Source organism: Rhincodon typus, chromosome 7 (genome assembly GCF_021869965.1).
Source record: "Rhincodon typus isolate 14 chromosome 7, sRhiTyp1.1, whole genome shotgun sequence".
NCBI classification, from domain to species: Eukaryota; Metazoa; Chordata; class Chondrichthyes; order Orectolobiformes; family Rhincodontidae; genus Rhincodon; species Rhincodon typus.
This window is the reverse complement of record NC_063338.1, coordinates 4,789,226-4,810,147: the sequence shown is the minus strand read 5'-3', so window position 1 is coordinate 4,810,147 and position 20,922 is coordinate 4,789,226. Positions and strand designations below refer to the sequence as shown.

At 40.3% G+C, this 20,922-nt stretch overlaps 1 protein-coding gene across 1 annotated transcript in view; it reads left to right on the top strand.

The window, feature by feature from the left end:
* The window catches only part of LOC109927323 (protein FAM117B-like), a 182,030-nt gene extending 161,758 nt beyond the window's left edge, over positions 1-20,272 (top strand). The window contains exons 8-9 of the mRNA XM_048598678.1: positions 5,916-6,036; positions 12,574-20,272. Of these exons, the coding sequence (XP_048454635.1) occupies positions 5,916-6,036; positions 12,574-12,889 (437 nt within the window). The 3' untranslated portion in view covers positions 12,890-20,272. The remainder of the gene's footprint in view (positions 1-5,915; positions 6,037-12,573) is intronic.
* The last annotated feature ends 650 nt before the right edge of the window (positions 20,273-20,922 follow it).

The window sequence follows — 20,922 nt, the reverse complement described above, 5'->3', positions numbered from 1 at the left end:
TGCTTTTATTTTGATTGGTTCTGATTTGGAATTTGTAGATCGTAGGATCCCTACAGTGTGGAAACAGGCCCTTCAGCCCAACAAGTCCACACTGAACCTCAAAGCATCCCACCCAGACCCACCCCGCTATAACCCACCTAATCTTCACATCCCTGAACACTATGGGCAATTGAGCATGGCCAATCCACCTAGCATGCACATCTTTGGACTGTGGGAGGAAACCAAGCACTCGGAGGAAACCCACGCAGACACAGGGAGAATGCGCAAACTCCACACACAGTCAGCCAAGGGTGAAATTGAACCCGCGTCCCCGGCGCTGTGAGGCAGCAGTGCTAACCACTAAGCCACTGTGCTGCATTGCTTAGCAGTGTTCCAAACCAGATGTAGGTGGACTTTCCAGGGTGTGCGCACTCATGGATACTGCTGTATGAGTTCTCTTGCTCACTTCAGGCCTTATGGGGCTCTTGCTGTTTTGAGTCTGCATCCTGGCAGCAACTACAATGGCTTGCCAGCCCAGATCCTGAAGAAAATTTCAACAGTTTGGTCAAAGCTTGGGTTTGTTTTGAGGTTTTGCTGTGGGCAGACCTAGAGCTGCGCTGTTCAGGATATGTTGTGAGTGAGGCTATGCAATTGCCTTCACTCCAGTGGTGTTCCCCAAGCTCAGTTGGACTGACGAGGGTATCCACTTGCATCAGAATACCCTGCTACTCATATGCTCATTTCCAATAATAATGCAAGTTGTGACACCTGTTTGAAGCTTCAGCTCGTAGGCACTTTTGCATCATTGATCCCACATACCAAATGATCTCTAAGTATGTCATCAAGGGTTAAACCAAAGTCACACACCCCCTGCCAGTAGTCTTAACCTAGGCAAAAATCCCAATACAGGTTTCCCTAGTTCTCGAATTGCTGAGTAAAACTGATAATGTCTCGGAATTAGAGGTTTGGGGTTATAATAATCCTTAATTAAATCTGTGAACTCCTGAAAGGTTTTAGTATCTGGTGCCTCAGGGAAGGTTAGGCTCCTAATAGTGGAAAAAGCTGCAGGTCCACAAGCTGCCAGGAGAATTACTCATTGCTTTTCGCCTGCCTCAATGTCATTTGCCTAGAAAAAATAATGCATTCTTTCCATATATTGGGCCCAGTCTTGACAGAATCGAATGAGTCAGGCTTCCCAACAAAGGGCATAGTGCTAGAAATGCTTATCCCAACTGAAAAGACGACTGTTAAGAGCAAATTTCTTTAGGAGCATGCTTTCTTGCTGCCACTGAAATAACTCCACAGAGGCTGGTATCCCATCACCAAGTCACCCTTTCTTAACACATGAAACAGCCTTGACATTAATCGAGCTCCCTCAGAGCCAGATCTCAGTTAACAGGATGTCTTACACTCCTTATCTGTCAGCCAGTGCTCCCTGATTGGGCCTGTTAATCTGGTCCAATCAGGGATCTCATATTCTGAGGTCTACCTGGCTGACCTCATTGCAATCACTGCAGTGGCACACTGATAGTGTTCAATTCCCACCTGTGCTGGAAATGTCCCACAACATGTCCAAACAGGCTGATTAATTATACATAGAAGACTATGCTCGGGCTATTGTGGCACTGTGATAGTGTCCATACCTCTGGAGCAGGAGGCTTGGGTTCAAATCCCAACTGCTGCACTGGTGTGTCATGACATCTTTGGACACGTTAGATAGAACGTACTGAGAAGACAGTGCTTAGGTTTACAGACAGCGTTTGATAAGATGCTGCATCCAAAGGTTACTGAAGAAAATACAAGCTTGTGATGGAGGGGATAACCCATTAGCACGGACAGAAGATTGGTTGGCAGGAATCAGAGCATTCATAACTGGCAAAATCTGACAAGTGGAGACCTACTGGCTGTTGTGCTGAGACTTCAACTTCTTACAGTTGATATTATTTTAGATGAGAGCAAAGGCATGTTAGCTAAGTTCAGAGACAGCACCAAGATGAGTAGAAAAGTATGATGTGAAGAAGTAATGGGAGTTGCAGATGGATATAATTGGCTTGGGTGACTGGGTAAAATCTGGTGAATGGAATATAACGTTGAAAGACGTGAACTCGTTCACTGGTGGGAAGAAAGGAAAAGCAAAGTATTGCTTAAGTGGAGAATGACTGCAGAATTCTGAGGAGTAGTGCAATCTGGGCATTCTAGTGCATGAGTCATCAAAACTAGTATGCAGGTACACTGTGTGCTACAAAGGTTAATGCTGTTTTTTTATTACAGGAGGAATGCAACATCAAATTAAGGATGTTATGCTTCAGTTATTGGTGAGACCACGTCTTGAATACTCTGTGCAGTTGGTCCCCTTATTTAAGGAGGAATGTAAATGCATTGGAGGCAATTCAGAGAATGTTGCTAAGATTGATGCTTGGAATGAGCAAGTTGTCTTATAAGGATAGTTTGGACAGGCTGGGCTTGTATTCACTAGAGTTTAGAATAATGAGGGGGTGACTTGATTGAAGTATGTAAGATCATTAATGCTTTTGGCAAGGTGGATGTGAAGAGTGTACAGTGTGGAGCTGGAGGAACACAGCAGGCTGGGTAGCATAAGGGTCTCAACCGGAAATATCAACTTTCCTGCTCCTCTGATGCTCCCTGGCCTGCTGAGTTCCTACAACTCCACACTGTTATCTCTCCATAGAATCCCTACAGTGTGGAAACAGGCCGTTCAGCCCAACAAGTCCACACCGACCCTCAGAACATCCCACCCAGACCCATTCCCCAAACCCACCTAATCTACACATCCCTGGACACCATGAGCAATCTAGTATGGCCAATCCACCTAGCCTGCACATCTTCGGACTGTGGGAGAAAACCAGAGCACCCGGAGGAAACCCACGCAGACACAGGGAGAACGTGTAAACTCCACATAGACAGTTGCCCGAGGGTGGAATCGAACCCAGGCCCCTGGTGCTGTGAGGCAGCAGTGCTAACCACTGAGCTACCATGCCGCCCAACAGCGTGTTGCACCGCACGTAACAGACATGTGGGCAGAAGCCCTTTTCCCCTCTGCACAGAGAAAGCAGTTGATTGTCTCCCTGCTGCGGTTGCACCCGACGGCCAGCAGGGTGTGTGTGTTCAGCAGGAACGCACGCAATCACTTACGCAGTCACGCAGACTTCAGCATCGGCAGTTCTTACTATCGCCGGATGTGAAGAGTGTGTTTTCTGAGTGAACTAGGGAGCACTGTTTAAAAAATATTATAGGCCATCCTTTCAAGACAGATAAGAAATTTTGTCTGTGGTTGGGTAGTATTTGAACCCTGTCTCCAAAGGTGGTGGAGGTGAAATTATTGAATATCTTTAAAGTGGATGTGGATGTTTCTTGAGTTGTTAGGGAAGTCGAGTGTTTCTGGGGATAGATGGAAATGGGACATTCAAAATGCAAGTAGATCAGTCAGTGCAAAAGACAAAATTAGCAACTGTTGCAGCCTGAATTGCCTAGTGGATAATGTATCTCCATCATCTCCTGAGGTCCCCAGCATCACTGATCTATGTCCTCAGCCAATATGATTAACTTCACATGATACCAAGAAACGGTTGGATGCTCCGGATATTGCAAACGCTTATGGGTTCTGTCAGCATTCTGGTAGTTTTGCTGAAGACCTGTTCTCCAGAACATGTGTCCGTAACCAAGCTGTTCCAGAACAGCTACAACACTGGCATCTATCTGACAGTGTCCTAAAGACCCAAAGACTGCAGCAATTCCAGAAGGCAACTCACCACCTCTGAAGCAATTTAGGATGGGAAATAATGCTTAACTGAGCTATGTTCACATTTCCCTGAACAAACTTTTTTTTTTTAAAGTTGTGGGTTGAGTGTATGTTTGCTGAAATGTGGCTTTTATAACAAATTACTGGTGGCTTTTATTCTGGTGCTACTTGTCTTTGAGCTACATTGTAACTTCTTCAAGTTTCTAACTACGGCTATGGTAGGTGGTGAAAAGTCAGGAGCCCAAGTTGCGTGGGAAGGAAGCTGATACCACTGATAGAAACCACTGTCCTTTCAGTGCAGTTTTCTGACAATCATAAAAACTTTTCCACTTTCAGTATTCTTCCTTTGCACTGCAGCTCTCACTGAGAGAAGCAAACATTTTTCCTGTCTCTAAGGATTAATCCTGTTTGGGTGAACATCTCAGCAGGCATTTGGAGAGTTGCATGTTGAATTTTTAGTAGCAGTTAGGCTCTACTTTCTAATGTCAATGTACCCTCCTTTATTCATCTCCATGTCTCTACTCCCTCAGGAGGCTAAAGAAATTCGGCATGTCCACAAGGACTCTCAACCATTTCTTTTAATAGAATGCTTTCTATGGTGCATCTATCTGGATGCATTACAGTATGGTTTGGCAACTGCTGTTCCCAAGTTTGTGGACTGGCTGAATGTATTAGTTTTACTTTTAAATCAATCTGTTTGGATATATTATGACAGTTCTCCTTGAAGCTATGCCCTCTGGCCCAGAGGAATGGACAGTACCATTGCATTGCCAGACTACTGTATTCTAGATATTTTCTAATCAACTAGGGTTGTGAACAGAGCCTAGTCCATCACGTAAACAAGCATTCCATTCATTGACTCTATCTATACTTCCTGCTGCCTTGGGAAAGCAACCAATATAATTAACTATCCTGGTTATACTCTCTTCCATCCTCTTCCATTGAGCAGAAGATATAAAAGTTGGTATACATGTAAAAATGGATTCAAGAACAATTTCCCCTCTGTTATTAGACTTCTGAATGGACCTCTCAAATTTTAAATTTAATGTTAATCTCGCTGTCTGTGCACCTTCTCTGCAGCTGTAACGTAGTATTCTTCACTTTGTTCTATTACCCTATGCAGTATTGCATGCAAAACAAACCCTTTTCACTATACCTGGATACATGTGACAATAATAAGTCAAATCAAATCATATCCGGTAGACATGAGTAGGTAGGGCTGGAATATTAACCCACTCTGCTTTGAGAGTTTGGTTTGTGGACTGGCTGAATGTATTAGTTTTACTTTTAAATCAATCTGTTTGGATATATTATGACAGTTCTCCTTGAAGCTATGCCCTCTGGCCTAGAGGAATGGACAGTACCATTGCATTGCCAGACTACTGTATTCTAGATATTTTCTAATCAACTTGTTCAAAGATGTTATTATGCATCTTTGGAGATAGTGGACTTCAACCCAGGTTTCCTGACTCACAGTTAGGGACCTCTGCACCACAGAGCCTTCTATTCCTTTACTCTCTTTGATATTAATGCAAAGAATGCATATTACCTCATAACCAGCCCTTTACCCAGATAATTGGAAGTGTTGAGCAGTATGATTTGCCGTTTGTGATGTAGTAATAGTGTTCAAATTCATTACAGTTATGATGATTTTCATCAGGTGACAATGGGATATGATACCCGCAGTAAATAGACTGCTGGCAGATGGAGTCATTAGTTTGGTTGAGTGGTCAGCAGATAAATTATAATTACAATCTGGTATTAATCTCTGTTCCTCAGCCTTTTTTGGTCAAGGTTGAATGAGGTCATGGAAGTAGTTTTAGCAGTCAGCTCTCTATTTTCAGCTGTTTATGGAGTAAAGTGAATAATGATATGTATTGGGCTTATTTCACAATATTTCTCAACCTGCCTTCAAAAAGACACGAAAGGTACGTGAGGAACAGGTGGAAAAGACTGATATCAAGTCCCATCTCAAGAGTCGTATTGCCACACCTTGAATTATATTGTTATATACTTAAATATTTGACAGTACCATCTGCTCCTAAATGCAAGCCTATCATACCAAAGAGGATACCCAACACATGTATAAACTGCAGCAGTTCTTTTGAAATTTCTAGCTTCAAGTTGCAGGAGCTTTCCCTATGTAAATACTGAATCTTGATTTCTCTCATTGCAGAAAGTGGAACTAGCTCTCCATTACCTAAGTATGCCTCCTCTCCGAAGCCAAACAATAGTTATGACTTCAAACGGGAACCACCAGAAGGCTGTGAGAGGGTGAAAGCCTTTGAGGAAACTTCGTAAGTATGAGATTTCTCAGGAAGTGCATCGAACAGTCAGTATTGATTCCGTGCATTCCTGGCCACTTGATTTGTGTTTGTATCCACAGTGGTTGATCTGTATTCCTACTGCGTTATAGCCATCAAAAGGTGTTGATCAGCCTGTGATTATTCTTTCTGATGTGCTTTTACTCTTTGCTCATTTAAAACCTCTTGCCCTTATCTGTGAGAATTGCACATTCCTTAAAATCTCATTCTTCAATTAAATTTCAAAAGCAAGTTGAATATCGATTGGCCCAAATAGTAGGTGCCAGGATCTTTATATAAAAAAAACCCATTAATTATTCAGACCTCCTTTATGTTTGCTCTTTTATCTGAGGACTTAATATATTGGCAGTGGTATGTAAATTTCCTTGTTAGTTTGGGGTCATGCCCATGTCTAATTTATTCCAAGCTGCTGCCACTAGAAATAGTCAGAGTTATTAACATTGTTGAAATTACGTTTTGTTGACATTTTTGGGCCATTTACTAGGATATTGCTGGGTGTTAGCTTTGCAATTAATCCAGCTGACCTTTCCACCTCTCATTCTACAGAGGACATTTTGAGCTGTAATACAGGATTAAGTACTGGTTTTTGTAGATCTGTCCCTAGGGGAAATATTAGCGAGAAGTACCTGTCTTTATCAGTCTATCTGAGGAGACCAATAGACTGAGTACCCATCCTTATTGGTCTGTCACTGGAAGAAACAATTTAATGTTCGGTCAAGAATAGCAAAATATTAATTTGTTCAATATTGACCGGATTAAAAACTGCAATTAAAATACATTTAACAGATTCTCTTCTCTCTTTTGAATAAAAATTGGTTTATATGTTGAACCATTATTTCAAAACAAATATTAAAGAACTCTGTATTCTGTGCAGAATGAGATTTGAAGTCCCCTCTCTTTAGAACCCTTAACAATTCTTTCATGCCCACTATTTTTTAGCAAGTTATCAGTTGGTTGCTGAGTTCTATCTGTTTTCCCTTCCACCCCATTAAATTCTAGAGTTTTTCTTTCTCCCCCAACCTTTCTTACAATACAGCTAGATTAATCTGTCACCGCTCCTTACTCATGCTCATGCTTTTTGTAGGATGTTCATAATCTCGCATTGCATAATTAACTCACAACATTCAATGGGCATGTTATCTTCAATATGCTTGTTGAACCAAATATCTCAAAATATTGAAGACACAAAATGCCATATCCACTGCCAGAATTTGGCAGCAGAAGTACTTTGAACAATCCTTCAATGTTCTTAGTTTCCAAAGTGAAAGGACAGAATTTCTCATTCCAACCTATTAGAACTATTATGAAACCAACTCCACTTGAATACCCACCATGAAGATCATCATGTGAAGCATTTGTAAAAGCGACTAGCTTCATTTTCTTTGGGCCATCTAAAAATGAGAACTTGATTATGTATTCATCCAGTTTTAAATTTCATCTTATCTAGTTTGAGTGTGTAACCAGTTGAAATGATTAATCAAGTTTGAAATTGCTGTATCCCATTAGATAGCATCTTTCTGTGATGACTTAAAAGGAAGTCAATTAGCTCACGTAGCTGGTTTGCAATGCAGTGTGATGCCAACAGCGTGAGTTTAGTTCCTGCACTGGCTGAGGCTATCATGAAGGAGTTTCCTCTTCAACCTCTTCCCTCACCTGAGGAGTGGTAACCCACAGGTTAGACCACCACCAGTCATCTCTCTCTCTAAGCAGCCCTAAGGTCCTCTGGGACTTATGGGACTTTAACCTTTATCTTAACCTTAACTGTGATGACCTAATGCGATTAACATGAATGGCCGTAAGGGACGAAGTAGAATTGTTGATGTCAAATTATTTCCAATCTGCTTTGAATATCTGAATACCTCAATCAATACTTTTAAAAATCTCACAGACCTGGTTCCCAGTTATAAATTTTGTGTTTAAAAGTCACAATACATTTCTCTCATTCTGCAGGCATTTCTACCTCATTGGAAAGCATCAATATCTTGCAGATGGCTGAAGTTTTTCCTTTATGGTACCACATAAAAGTTGTTTAGTTTCCTTCTCTTTGCTATTTCTCTGGGAGTTTCAGATATTTTCTCTGAAAGACATAATCTCACAGAAATGTGTTTCTTATTAGGTTGACTTAGGCTCTCATGAGTGTGACTAAAAGAGCTAAAAAGATTTTGAAGATTCCTTAACACTAATTTGCTTTTCAAATTCTCCCGAAATACCCTCACTTTAGCCGCATAAGTTTGGAAAATAGGTGGATTTGTACTGAGAAAATCCCATATGGCAAGACTGGCCACATCTTATAGATTCATAGAGGTCTACAGCATGTTTAAAAAGCCCTTCGGCCCATCAAGTCTGCACCAATTGAAACCAGCACGTGATTATTCTGAGCCCATTTTCCAGCACTTGGCCTTGTGTCTTGACGTTGCGAATATACTCTGGTACCTCAGCATAAACTTCAAACTCTCTCCATGTAACTAACTCCGTGTTTGTCTTTCCTGTTACTTTTTCCTCATATATTTATAGATAGAATACCAAACAGTACAGCACGGGAACAGGTCTTTTGGCCCACCTATGTCTGTGCTGATCATGATGCCATTGTAAACTAACATGATCTGCCTGCAACGCAGTCTGTTTCCTTCTGTTCCCTGTTTGTTCATACTTTTGTCATATCTGCTTCTACGACCTCCCCTGTTATGACCATGAAGATTTTGGCATGTAGTTCTGTTTTGAGACTGACCTGTTGTCTTGTCTTATCAATTCAGCTATGCCTGTTTCCGTCTTATTGTCTACTGGGACCTCTCCTGCAAGATTTTAATGGAGAGTCTTTCCCCAGTACATCATAGTTTTCTGTTGGAAGAGTCATTTCTGTACTTGCAGTTGATCTTTCCACTGTATTTTCTTACTCTCCACTTTCTCTCCTCGTCTTCATCTCAGTAACTTTCACTTACTGACCATTAATTGCCCCTGCATCTTTTAATAGGATTGTTAACCTTTGACAAATAGGATGACCAGGTTCTCTGTGAAACCTTGATGTCAACTTTTCTGGAGATAGTAGGAACTGCCAATGCTGGAGAATCTGAGATAACAGTGTAGAGCTGGATGAACGCAGCAGGCCAAGCAGCAACAGAGGAGCAGGAAAGCTGACGTTTTTGATCGAGACCCTTCTTCAGAAATGGGGGAGGGGAAGGGGATTCTGAAATAAATAGGGATAGGGGGGAGGTGGATAGAAGATGGATGAAGGAGAAGATAGGTGGAGAGGAGACACAGGTCAAAGAGGTGGGGTTGGAGCCAGTAAAGGTGAATGTAGGTGGGGAGTTAGGGAGGACAGACAGGTCAAGGAGGCGGGATGAGGTTAGTGGGTAGGAGATGGCGGTGGGGCTTGAGGTGGGAGGAATGGTTAGGGAGGCGGGGACGAGCTGGGCTGGTTTTGGGATGCGGTCAGGGGAGGGGAGAATTTGAAGCTTGTGAAGTCCACATTGATACCCTTGGGCTGCAGGGTTCCCAAGCGAAATGTGAGATGCTGTTCCTGCAGCTTTCAGGTGGCATCATTGTGGCAATGCAGGAGGCCCAGGATGGACATGTTGTCCAAGGAGTGGGAGGGGGAGTTGAAATGGTTCGTGACTGGGAGGAGTAGTTGTTTGTTGCAAACTGGGCGTAGGTGTTCTGCAAAGCGGTCCCCCAGCCTTTGCTTGGTTTCCCCGATGTAGAGGAGGCCACAACGGGAACCATATTTGCCTTATCATGCACTATGTCAAGTTTTGTTTTTCACTAAACTCTGAATCATCAGCTATTTTACATGGAATTACAGCTTCCTTTTGTGATGTGCATGTTGTCTTTACTGAACCTAAAGCAAGTTGAACTCCTTTATTCCTTAAATGTTCCTTAAATTACGTGTCGATCCCCATAACTTAATGAATCAAGATCATGTTTAACCCATCTGTCTTAGAGATCTACAATACAGAAAAAGACTATCCTGCACTGTTGACATATAAGCAATGACTAGTTCTACAGTTGAAGTCCACAACTGACAAATTCATCATAGGACTTAGAACATTTTATGTTCAATATTTGATGTTTGAATTTAGCATCATCTTCATTTTCTTATTGAAAATTCTCTTCGTTGTGTGTCATTTTGAGAACACTGAAGAGTTAGTTGAATGGATGGAACAGTGATAAATGGAATTCAGTCCGGAGAAGTGTGAAGTAGTTTCTTTTTGAGAGGGAACACAAAACTAGGGAGTAAACAATAAACTGGAATACTGAGGGATAGAGTAAGTGAGAGATCTTGGAGTGCATGTCACAAGTACCTGAAGATGCTAGGATGGGTAAATAATGTTCATAAAGCATATGGAATGCTTTCCTTCATTGGATAAAGTATAGTGTAAGAGATGTATTGCTGAAACTTTATGAAACCCTGATTAGGCTATGGTTGGAATTTTGTGTACAGTTCAGATCATTGCATTACAGGAAGGACATAATTGCCCTGGAGATGGTACAAAGGAGGTTTACAAGACTGTTGTTAGGGCTTGAAAATTGCATCTATGAGAAAAGATTGGATTGGCTAGGATTGTTTTTCCTTCTACATAAGATGCTGACTTAATCAAGACATGCAAAATAATGAGCTTAGGGTAGACCCTAAGTTGGAAGTCCTATTTCCCCAAGCAGAGAGTTAATTATGGGGGGCACATTTGAAGTAATTGGTAGAAGGATTAGAAGGGCCATGAGAATGGTGGATGTCTGGAATTTACTACTCGGTTTTGATGGTTGAGTTTGAAACCCTCAGTACATTTTAAAAATAACCTGGATCTGCACCGGAGGTGCTGTAAACTGCAAGACTACAGACCGAGTGATGCAAGGTCGGGTTAGAATGAGTGTCTAGTTTATTTTTAGACAGACACAGTACACCAGTTGGTCTTTTTCTATATTCTGTAAGTTAATTATGATTTTTTACTTTGGACAGATCATTTCATTATGGTACTCCATTTCATGACTTAAGTACTTACTTTATTGTTCCTGGGAAATGTTCATTCGTTATTTTTATTCCAATTTTGTCTTCTAATGTAAGACCCAGATCTGGTGAAGATGCCTTCATCTCACTTTGCCTATCTTTCTAATGTTTTGATGCCCACATCCATTGCCTGGTCCAGATCAAAGTTTGGCAGTCATCAGGCTTCTGCTTTTATGTCATTGCGGAATGTCTCATTTGCTTGATGAAAGCTGAAGGAAATGACAATTTGCCCAAGAATTTATTTTAAGGCAACAAACATTTGATTCAATAGTATGTCCTTCCAGAACCAGTTCTCTCTCGGTTTTAGACATCTTAGCCGATACAGTGATTTAAATGCTTCTACTTACCTGACCTCTGAAGAAAAGTCATACTAGACCTGAAGCATCAATTCCATTTCTCACTCCCCAGATGCCAGACCTGCTGATTTTCTCCAACATTCTCTGTTTGTTCCTAATCTCGGGTAATGGTATTGGATGGACAGAGAGACAAATGATGGGTTGGATGGAATAGAAGTTCGAGAATTGCAAGAGTCACTGAGTACAGTTAGAGAGAGAAAAACAGCCTTTGGGAACACTGGGAATGAAGTCCTGAGCCTTGTCCTGGTAAAATTAGAAGTAAAATTAAGAGTCAAATAGGAAAAGGGAAAAGAAGAATCCAGTGACTGAATAACCTTGGAATCTTGAAATGTGGAATGAGGGAGGCTTGAAGAAGACCAGAAATGATCCAAGATAATGCCAGTGGCCCCACAATACCATTGCACTCCCCCAGTTGAGTTTCTTCAAGCCTAATTTATTTACTTTAATTGGAATGACCTTCTGTTTTCTAAAATAACTCAATTTTACCATATTGGCATCATCTTACATATCATCTTTCTTGTGCACTTCTATTAAGAATCCTAATAGAATGATCTGATCTTTAAGACAAAAAAACCCCAAGAACTGTGGGTGCTGGGAGTTGGAAACAAAACCAGAAATTTCTGGGAAAACTCTGGTCTGACAGCATCTATGGAGAGAAAGTGGAGTTAATGTTTCAGGTCCAGTGCCGCCACTTCAGAACAATATGTTCTGCATTTACATTTCTACTATGATCTCAGAATTTTTCAAAACTCTTTGCAGCAATGAAGCACATTTCTAGTATAGTCACTGTTGTAACCTAGAAAACACAGCAACAGTGAGATAATAGGGCAGTTGATCTGCTTTAAGGGTGTTGATTCAGGAATAAGTATTGGCCAGGACACTCTGGACATGTCCACTGCATTCCTCAGAGTAGTGCAGTGGGATTCGTAGCATCTACTTCAATGTTGTTCAGCATGCCACTGAAATGGCAACCTGGCTTACGTGCTAAAATATCTGGCATGGAACTTGAACCCACAATGTTCTAAGACTTTTCTAAGGCTGAAAAATTGAAATTTGGTGACTGCACTTGAAACAAACAGTGCCCACAAATGATCTTGATCGCAGAAGTAAAATTTCATTTATTTTATAACTGATGTTATATTTCCTTTATTCCAGACCAAAGCAGCTGCACGAGATTCCTCAATTCTTCTGTCCAGATAAAAATAAAGTGAACTTTATCCCAAAAAGTGGCTCTGCTTTCTGTCTGGTCAGTATCTTGAAGCCACTCCTGCCCACGCAAGACCTTACTCTGAAGGGCTCCAATCACGGTCTCATAGTTCCTGCTGCAGTCATACCTACAGTATCGCTGGCACAACCTATTCCTTTGCCAACACATATGGAGCAAGATAGAATTTCAAGGGGAACCTGCATGGGCCACCTGCAGGCATCGGTACACCAGCAGTCAGCGCAGACAGAAGAGTTGGAGAAATGATCCAGTGAAGCGGGCCTTCGCTGGGAAGACCTACAACAAAGTCACATATCTGCAGCTCTACAACTTGGCAATAAGGTTTCAAGCCCAGGGTACAGGCAAAGGTGGGCTGGGGACAGGGGATGTAGGGGTTTACAATTAACCCAACAGCAAAATTTACTAATTGCCTTCCATTAGCAGAGTGTAGACCTTTTCACAATGGGAGGTTATTCTGCTATGGTGTATGATGTTTGTCATACTGTTCTTTACATGTGTATGTTCCCCCATTCAGGCATGGACTAATCTGTGGAAGGCCGCAACTTTGAACAAGGCAATTGGACAGAATTTTACTTGAAAGGACTACAGCTGTCACTATTTTCCCCCTCCTTTGTGGAGCCTTATCTTTTAATGGTTCCTGTTCTGTTTACATTTAAATAAAGATTATATATATATATATATTATATACAAGGTTAATATTTCCAAGTTAATCAAAGGCAATTGAAAGCCTGCTTTACACTAGTGCAACACTTGAGTGCTACAGTAGTTCTGTTCTCAGGAAATTTTCCTCATTTCATTTGTGCTCATGTATATTTGCTGTATTATTGGCCAATTTCACATGAGAAAGCTTAACCCGATAAAGTGGAGATCTCTCAGACAGGTCATTACGCTGTATGGAGTATTGCTGTTATGTCCATGTTAAGACACTAGCAGTACTGGAAGTGGAAGCAGCGATAGTGAGTGAAACAGTATTAAAACTCTTCATTCTCTATGCCCCTCTTGCCCTTTCTCATCCTCCACTGAATGTTGACTACGGTGATCATACCAATGTAAACTGAGCTTGTGGGTTATTGTTGCTAGATAATATTTTGTCTGTCCCCACTGCCTTTAATGATGCTCCTTATTGTGCTTTTGCTTGAAACTACTCAATGTGCTGAGCCCTAATGGAATTTATTTTTGTCTTGGTGTTCAGCCACAATTTTAAATCCAAATGTTGAAAATTTAAGGTGGTGATTTTGTTTTTGGCAATTGGCTGCAAAGAAACACCCCTGATACGTTAAAATGCTTAATATTCTTGGGGGAGTGAGAAAATCTTTGCACCTTTTCAGAATGTGCAGTTTTATAGTGTGTCTGTACTCTTCTACATCCTGCCTCCCCTTTCTACTACTACCATCTTTTATTTGGAGGATGTTCGGAGTGGTGGGGGGGGGGGGGAAACCAATCAATTTCACTATTTATTGAACAAAGCCATTTTTGTATTATAATGTTGAAATTAACTTTGCTTATAAAGGTTGAGAATGTGGGAAATTTAACCTTGAGTGTGAAGTTCGCCTACACTCTCGCCTCCCTATCGATCACTAAAAATGTTTCCTCTTCAGATGGTTGAAGCACTCGAGGCTCATTAACTCATTATCTGGATTGACATTTTCCCAAGTAAGGGAAAATGTAGCGAGTCCAGATCAAATGTGATTTAATTAAATGGCATAACAGACCTGAAGAGCTGATAGACCAGCTCCTGTTCCTACAATTTGGGTGAGGATCAGTTTTTGTAAATTGTTTTTACATGCTGTTTGGTAAAATATATGTCCCATCCTGTCAATTAGCGTGAAGAAGTTGGCACTGAGTTACCAGCTCCTGTTTTCTTTTAATTTGTGTTCATTTCTACCAGAGTTTTTTGGATTGTGTATTCATGCATGTTATAGCTGAAGGTGCACGCATTGAAGGCGATCATGCATTTGTGTGAACGGGAGATGCACTGTCTGGGTGCACTGTAGAATTTGCATGCTCCTTGTTGACAGGCATATGGTGTGTGCAACCTTGAATCTGGGAGGGATCCCTTCCTTTCACATATTCAGGAAGTACTGACTTCAATAGCCAGAGACATTGCAGGAAGCATGCTTTTTCTTCATAGATCATAATAATCTAATAGCCTGTGAGATAATACACAGTGTACTGTATGAGAAACCTTTCCTTTTTCTACTAGAATCTTGCCACCCTTACAGATGGAATCTCTAATTTGAAATTTATTTTAAAAATAGCAACTGTTATACAGCTTTCAGAGGTTGAGTATTGCTGACCTAGGCATTACATTTTGTTCCAGCTGCTGTAGCGGATTTATTGCAGAGAGGTTTTTTTTCATATCTTGAAGATATGATTCAAAGTAAGGGGAGCCTACCTTTAGTAAGTAGATATTGTAAGTAAGTGTTAGTGACAGGTTGAATTGAGGTGGAAGTTCTATTTTGGAAAGAATACGGTCTGTTATAGGATTTAATCTTTGAGTAATCTTTGGACCAATTGCCTTATGAAATGAGCTTTGCGCAATGACTGAGCTTTTGATAATGGTGCCTTTCATCTTGAATTTAAAACTATATAAAAAAAAGTTGCTCACAGCCCAGGGCAGCCATGAAAGTGAGAGCTGTGTACTGGTAACAGAGGAATTAGAGCAAATTGGAAAATGTATGGACTAAAGTTTTGAAAAGGGGTCTCCTTTTCTCCACTGCCTCTGGTGCCTGGATATCATTGCTTTAGCTTGACCTGAATTCAACTAGTTTGAGTGTGTATGTGCCAGCAACTCATGTCACCTCTTGAGACTGACAGTAGTCTATCCTAATATAGTTTTCTCTTTTTAAAAGTTAACAATTAAATGCTTTCCAATCTTTGGTTTCAATTTCCATTTCTCATGATTCCTGAAATATAGAAAGATGATGTGACCAATTTCACAAGCCTACTTCTTTAAGTGCCCTTGTGGTATATCAGGCCCAGTGTCATTTGCTTTTTTTGACTTGCTCAACATTTTTATCAGTGCATCCCTGCGCCTCATCCCTCATTCCCTTTCTAAAGAAAGGAGCTTTTTTTCTTAGGAGATTGCCAATGCTTTCCTTTTGTGAACACAGCAAATATTCTTTTATAATATTTACTATTCCCTGATTACTTGACTTTGTCACCATTGAGATTGCTGATTTGCTGCACTGTTTTTCTACATGTTTGCAAATGTATTGATCAAAACATTGACAATTTTAATATTCTTTGCTATCCTGGCCTCCTGTTCTATTTTTGCTGTGCTCACCAGTTTCTTAGCCTTTCATTTATTTACCTTGTTTTGCTGTGTTGTTGGCAGTTTATGCTGTATGAGCTTAAGAACAGGAGTAACTATTAGCCCTTCAAAGCTGTTTTGCTGTACACCATAGATGCTGCCCGACCTGTTGAGTACTTCCAACATTTCTTTTATTTATGAAATGTAACTCCCATACTTTTCACTTCAAACTCCCTTGAGTCAAAAGCTAATATTCTATTAATTGTTTTGATTACTTTTAGTGATTTGTGTACATCCGTTTTAAAAGTAACCACTTCTGTTTGCCATCACCCAGTGGTTATTGTTCTCTCCTTTTCCTTAATCCTTGTACCCCTCCTTTAAATGTTCTGAATGTTCTCGTATCACCATTTTGGCATGCACATTGATTGCTCCATATAAAACAAACTGAACGCACTCCTTAAATGGGTGAGGTTCATGGTTGCTAAGCTCCTCGTGCCAACTGTGCTGACTCTTGTGATGTCAAGGAATCTGTCCTGTGCATTGCGATGGACAAGCAATAAGACATTCCAAATGAGTAAATAAATGACTACAGTACTGTGTTGGAGTGAAATGTTTGCTGTACCTGTTACTATAACTGGACCATTATAATGTGGTAAGGAAAGTTATGTGAAATGTTTGTACACGCCAGAAAGAACCAGTCACATTAATTGAGCATTTTATTTCAGTGTTTCACCACTAAAACCTCTCTTCGGTTAGTCATTCATGTCCTGCTCAACTTGAGGATTGCATGGAGACAAGAGCCATTGATGGATGATCTGAAGTATAAAACCTTTCCACTTCTCATTAATTAAAAGTGATGTTCTCATGTGAAAGAGGCCTTTTCTTACCCAAACTGGGTGAATTCAGTCAGACTCTCCTCAATGTTTTTAAAAAGTCTTAAAATTGCAAATGCATTTTTCAGAGATTTGGGGTAAAGAAAACTGTTTTATTGTTAGTATGTTTGGAAAAAGTTATATGGTAAATGTAATGTCTATTTTCTAAATCCTTTTCTTATGCTGAGCTTTGTGTACTAGGTCTAGGAATACTCTCTTGGATTTCAAGATCAATGTTAAAATTATTACTGCAACAATCTGAGTAACACATTAGACTAACTTGTTTCAGAGACACTGGATCTGTTGCCCTAACATAAGGGAAAACCCTATGTTTGAAGTTTTTAGAAAAAGCAAGATTGCATTTTTGTACTGCCTTGTACCCCCTGAGGATCTGTCACAGAGCTCCTCCTCCAATGAGTTACATCTGTTAACTGTGTACTCATTTGGTTTAATATCACTTAATGTTTTCTGTGCAGCTTTGCCTAAGACCTGTTACAGCACACCATCCTTGATGCTAACTGAAGTGTCCCTAATAAATCAGGAGTAGTTTGATGGCTCCAGCACTGCAAAAGAGAGGAATTAAACAGATATTCATATTGTTATTTGTTCCTCAAATTTGAAGGTTATGTTAGCCTCTAGCAGAGAAATAAAGCTTAGTTTGGACTTTAAGAAAAATATCAGGTAACTACGTTCTCACTGGGCTAGGCCAGGAGGTGTATTGAGTTTAGTTGTATCACTAATGAGCAAAAATGTTTCTTTAACAACTTTATACCTGATTTTGAGGGTTTTTCCTCTTGATAATGTGCTATAAACCAACTTGTTGGTACCTCCTGCCCTGCCTGTGATTGACTTTTCTCCCCACATCTCTCCATTTTCTGTTTTTCTCTTTTTGTTTTATTCTTTCCCTCTTTCTTACCCCTTCATCAGAAGATTTTTCCTGCCTCTGGTGAAACAACTGAGATTGTGAAATGGAGAGGTGAGTGGATTGTGAACACCAGGCTGCAGCTATTGAGATCATAATCCCAGCTTTAACCTTGGCCCGGGTAGTAATTGCTGTATATAATGAAACAAGATGAGATCATATTCAGATCTGCCCTTATCTGGGGCAAGTTGTTAGGTGGGAACACAAAGTGGTACTTGCTAGTGGACTTTTCTACAGCATGTATAAGAAGTGTAGCAGCAGACTTGGCTGTAATTGCCAACACAGCTACAGCTACTTGGACTAGGCATTAGAAAAGTGACAATTAACTGTGAAATTTACAGGACATTGGGGTAGAAAGCAAGTACTTAGTCATTAAATAAATCAAAGTAGCTATGTCCAAGAAGAATTGTATCCAAAATTAGTTTTAACTGGACCGGTTTTCCAGGCTACTCTAAGGTGATGCTACGATATATTGGTTGGAAGAATAAGTTTATCTCTTGTTGAAAGTTCCATGTAAAATATATTGCTAATATTGTACCCCTGTTGTAAAAGAGAGTAGCCTGTTTAAAGAGTGGCGATGTCACAGGGGAAATGACTTAAGGTTACTCTTTAATGTCTGAGATATACGTTATGCTGTTGCAAAACAAAAGGGTTTTTTTTGTGCGCCCTTGGCTGTTGCTGTGATCTGGTCCAAACAGTGGTAGTTAACTGTCAAGTACTTAAGTCCCTGCTCTTGTTTTGCAGAAGCCTTATCACCTCTGGTGGTATTTGACATATATTTGATAGTTTCTCACTAAGTTCACTGCCAAATCAGGAATAAGGATCCTAATTTGTTTTGTTCATTCCCCTTCTGTCCCTGCCTCGAGTGATGAAGTTTGTCGTCTTCTCCGCCTCACCTTCACTAAGATAAGGATTTTTTTAAATAAAACTTTTGTTAGATCTGGACTATTTCCAGTAATTAACCATATATTTACTGCAAATCCCCAACAGAAAATGAAGCCATATAATTACACAAAAAGATAGCCAGTCTTTGGTTATGTCAATAACTGTCTTGTAGTCCAGACTTGGCAAATCTCTGGTGGTGAGTCTACAGTTTAGTGTTAAAAATGGTGTTAGAACTTTTGGACAAATTGCCAGGATTCTTAATTATGATGGTATCCAGTGTCTTTGAACTGGAAACTGATAGCTGGACGAAGACAGGATCAGATTTGACAGCAATACAAAGGCAAAATACTGCAGGTGCTGGAAATTTGAATTCAAAACCTAAAAAAATACTGTGAACTTACCAGGGCAGACAACATATGTGGAGAGAAACAGAGTTGAAGTTTCAGCTTGAGTGACCTTTCATTACGACAGCTTGACCTGAAGCATTAACTCTGTTTCTCTCCATAGATGCTGCCTGACTGTTGAACTTCAGCGATGTTTTCTTTTGTTTCTAAATTCATGTTTGGCAATGAGGACAGTCAGCTTCCAGGATTCTGTATTTATTTAGTATGATCTCTGCTCTTGCAGTATGCTGTTATCTGAAAATCAAGATTATTCTTTGTTTGATTAATCCACCATTCATGGTATGAACTGATTTTCTGCACTGTAGCCAGCTGCCTTGTATATAAACAATTCAAATCCATCAGTAAGATTCCAACCTCTGACACGTTCTCAGGATATATCCCTTCAGATTCCAGTCTTATGAGTGTCTATTTCAGTTACAGCTCTTTTATGGTCCCCAGGTGTTTCAACCTGTTGTTTAAGACAACGGTTCACTTGTAATTCCATGCTATGCAGTGGCTATGTTTCAGTTTGTCTGGCCTTGCCATTTGTAGGATAATACCACATTGTTTGTTTGCCTTGGTGGCAGCAGAGAGAATGCAGATTTAAGTTTATTTTATCCAGAGTTTTCCCCTGCATTGAAAGCCCATGCTTCTGCCTTACTCTGGGGCACTCTGTTCCCTGAACCTTCCTTCAGTTGGAAGATTTAGCTCGGAATTCTGATGCCTTTCTGCTGCAGATGCATTAAGCAAACCTGTGTTCTCAACTGCAGGATATTGCTCTATTTGAAAGGTCTTGCCTATTTCTGCTTTTAAAGATTATATGACTGGGCCATTTATAGGGACAACTGTTGAACACTGCTTAAAATGATTCATTCCTGTTCTTGGCCTGGCACAGTTCCATGGCCAATAGAGATTGTAACAACCCAAGAATCACTGCCAACTTCCCTGACCTCTTGTTGAGGTTAATGATTGAATGCTGCCTATTTTGGGTCATGAAAATATTATTGACAACTTACTCGGTGCATCTGGTATTGATAGATTTAAGTAAATCATTCACTTCTGACTGCCAAAGTGCTGGTGGTACTGTAACTTAATTTTATTCATGTTTTGGGGAGGAGCTTGGGTTAAGCAACTCTTTCTACTGGTCCAAGACCACATTTCGCAGAAACAGATCCAGTGACTCTGTTAGTTTAATGCTGCTGACCAAATGTTTAGGAGTTGTTGAGATTCACTCATAACAAGAGAAAATTGCAACCTTTGAACTGGAAACTCCCTTTGTATTGCATGAAACGTACATAAAACAAGTAAAGCAGATGATTAGCAGGAACCGTGTCTTCATTAATTGCTGTCATTTTGTTTCATATCTAAAACGTGGCATTGTGATAATATGGCTAATCTCAGTCTGCACAAGGAGGGGTAATCTGTTGAATTGTGCTGGAACTTCTCACATTCCTTTGGCAGGATGGTACATTTTCAACTGAGCAAACATTCTGAATAGATTGTTGGAGGAATGTTAAACTGTACTTTCTTGATTGGCTTTCACTTCATCCCTTACATAAAGTAGCATGTATCTGAATCATTGCTGGTAATCCTGCCAGATGTGACTGCTCTTTCTCCAGATGTACTAGTACCCCTGCCACAACATTCTGCCACAACATTCCACCACTTTACCATGAATGCCCACAGATGACAACAACAGCAAACCAGTAAATGATGCTATCTTCAGCCTGATGATGAGACTATTTATATATCTATGATTATTTCCTTAACGCGTTCCTGAAGTCAGGACTGAAATGTTCCTAAATGAACTGGTTTGCAACCATGGGACAGTATTGGCTTTCTGATTGTGCAGGCAACTTTTAGCAAATGTTTAAAATGGACAGGTACAGGCAATGAACCATAAATAATTAATCTATCTGCCAGTAAGGAAGCATCTTAGAAACAGTGGCAACAGCATTCAGTTT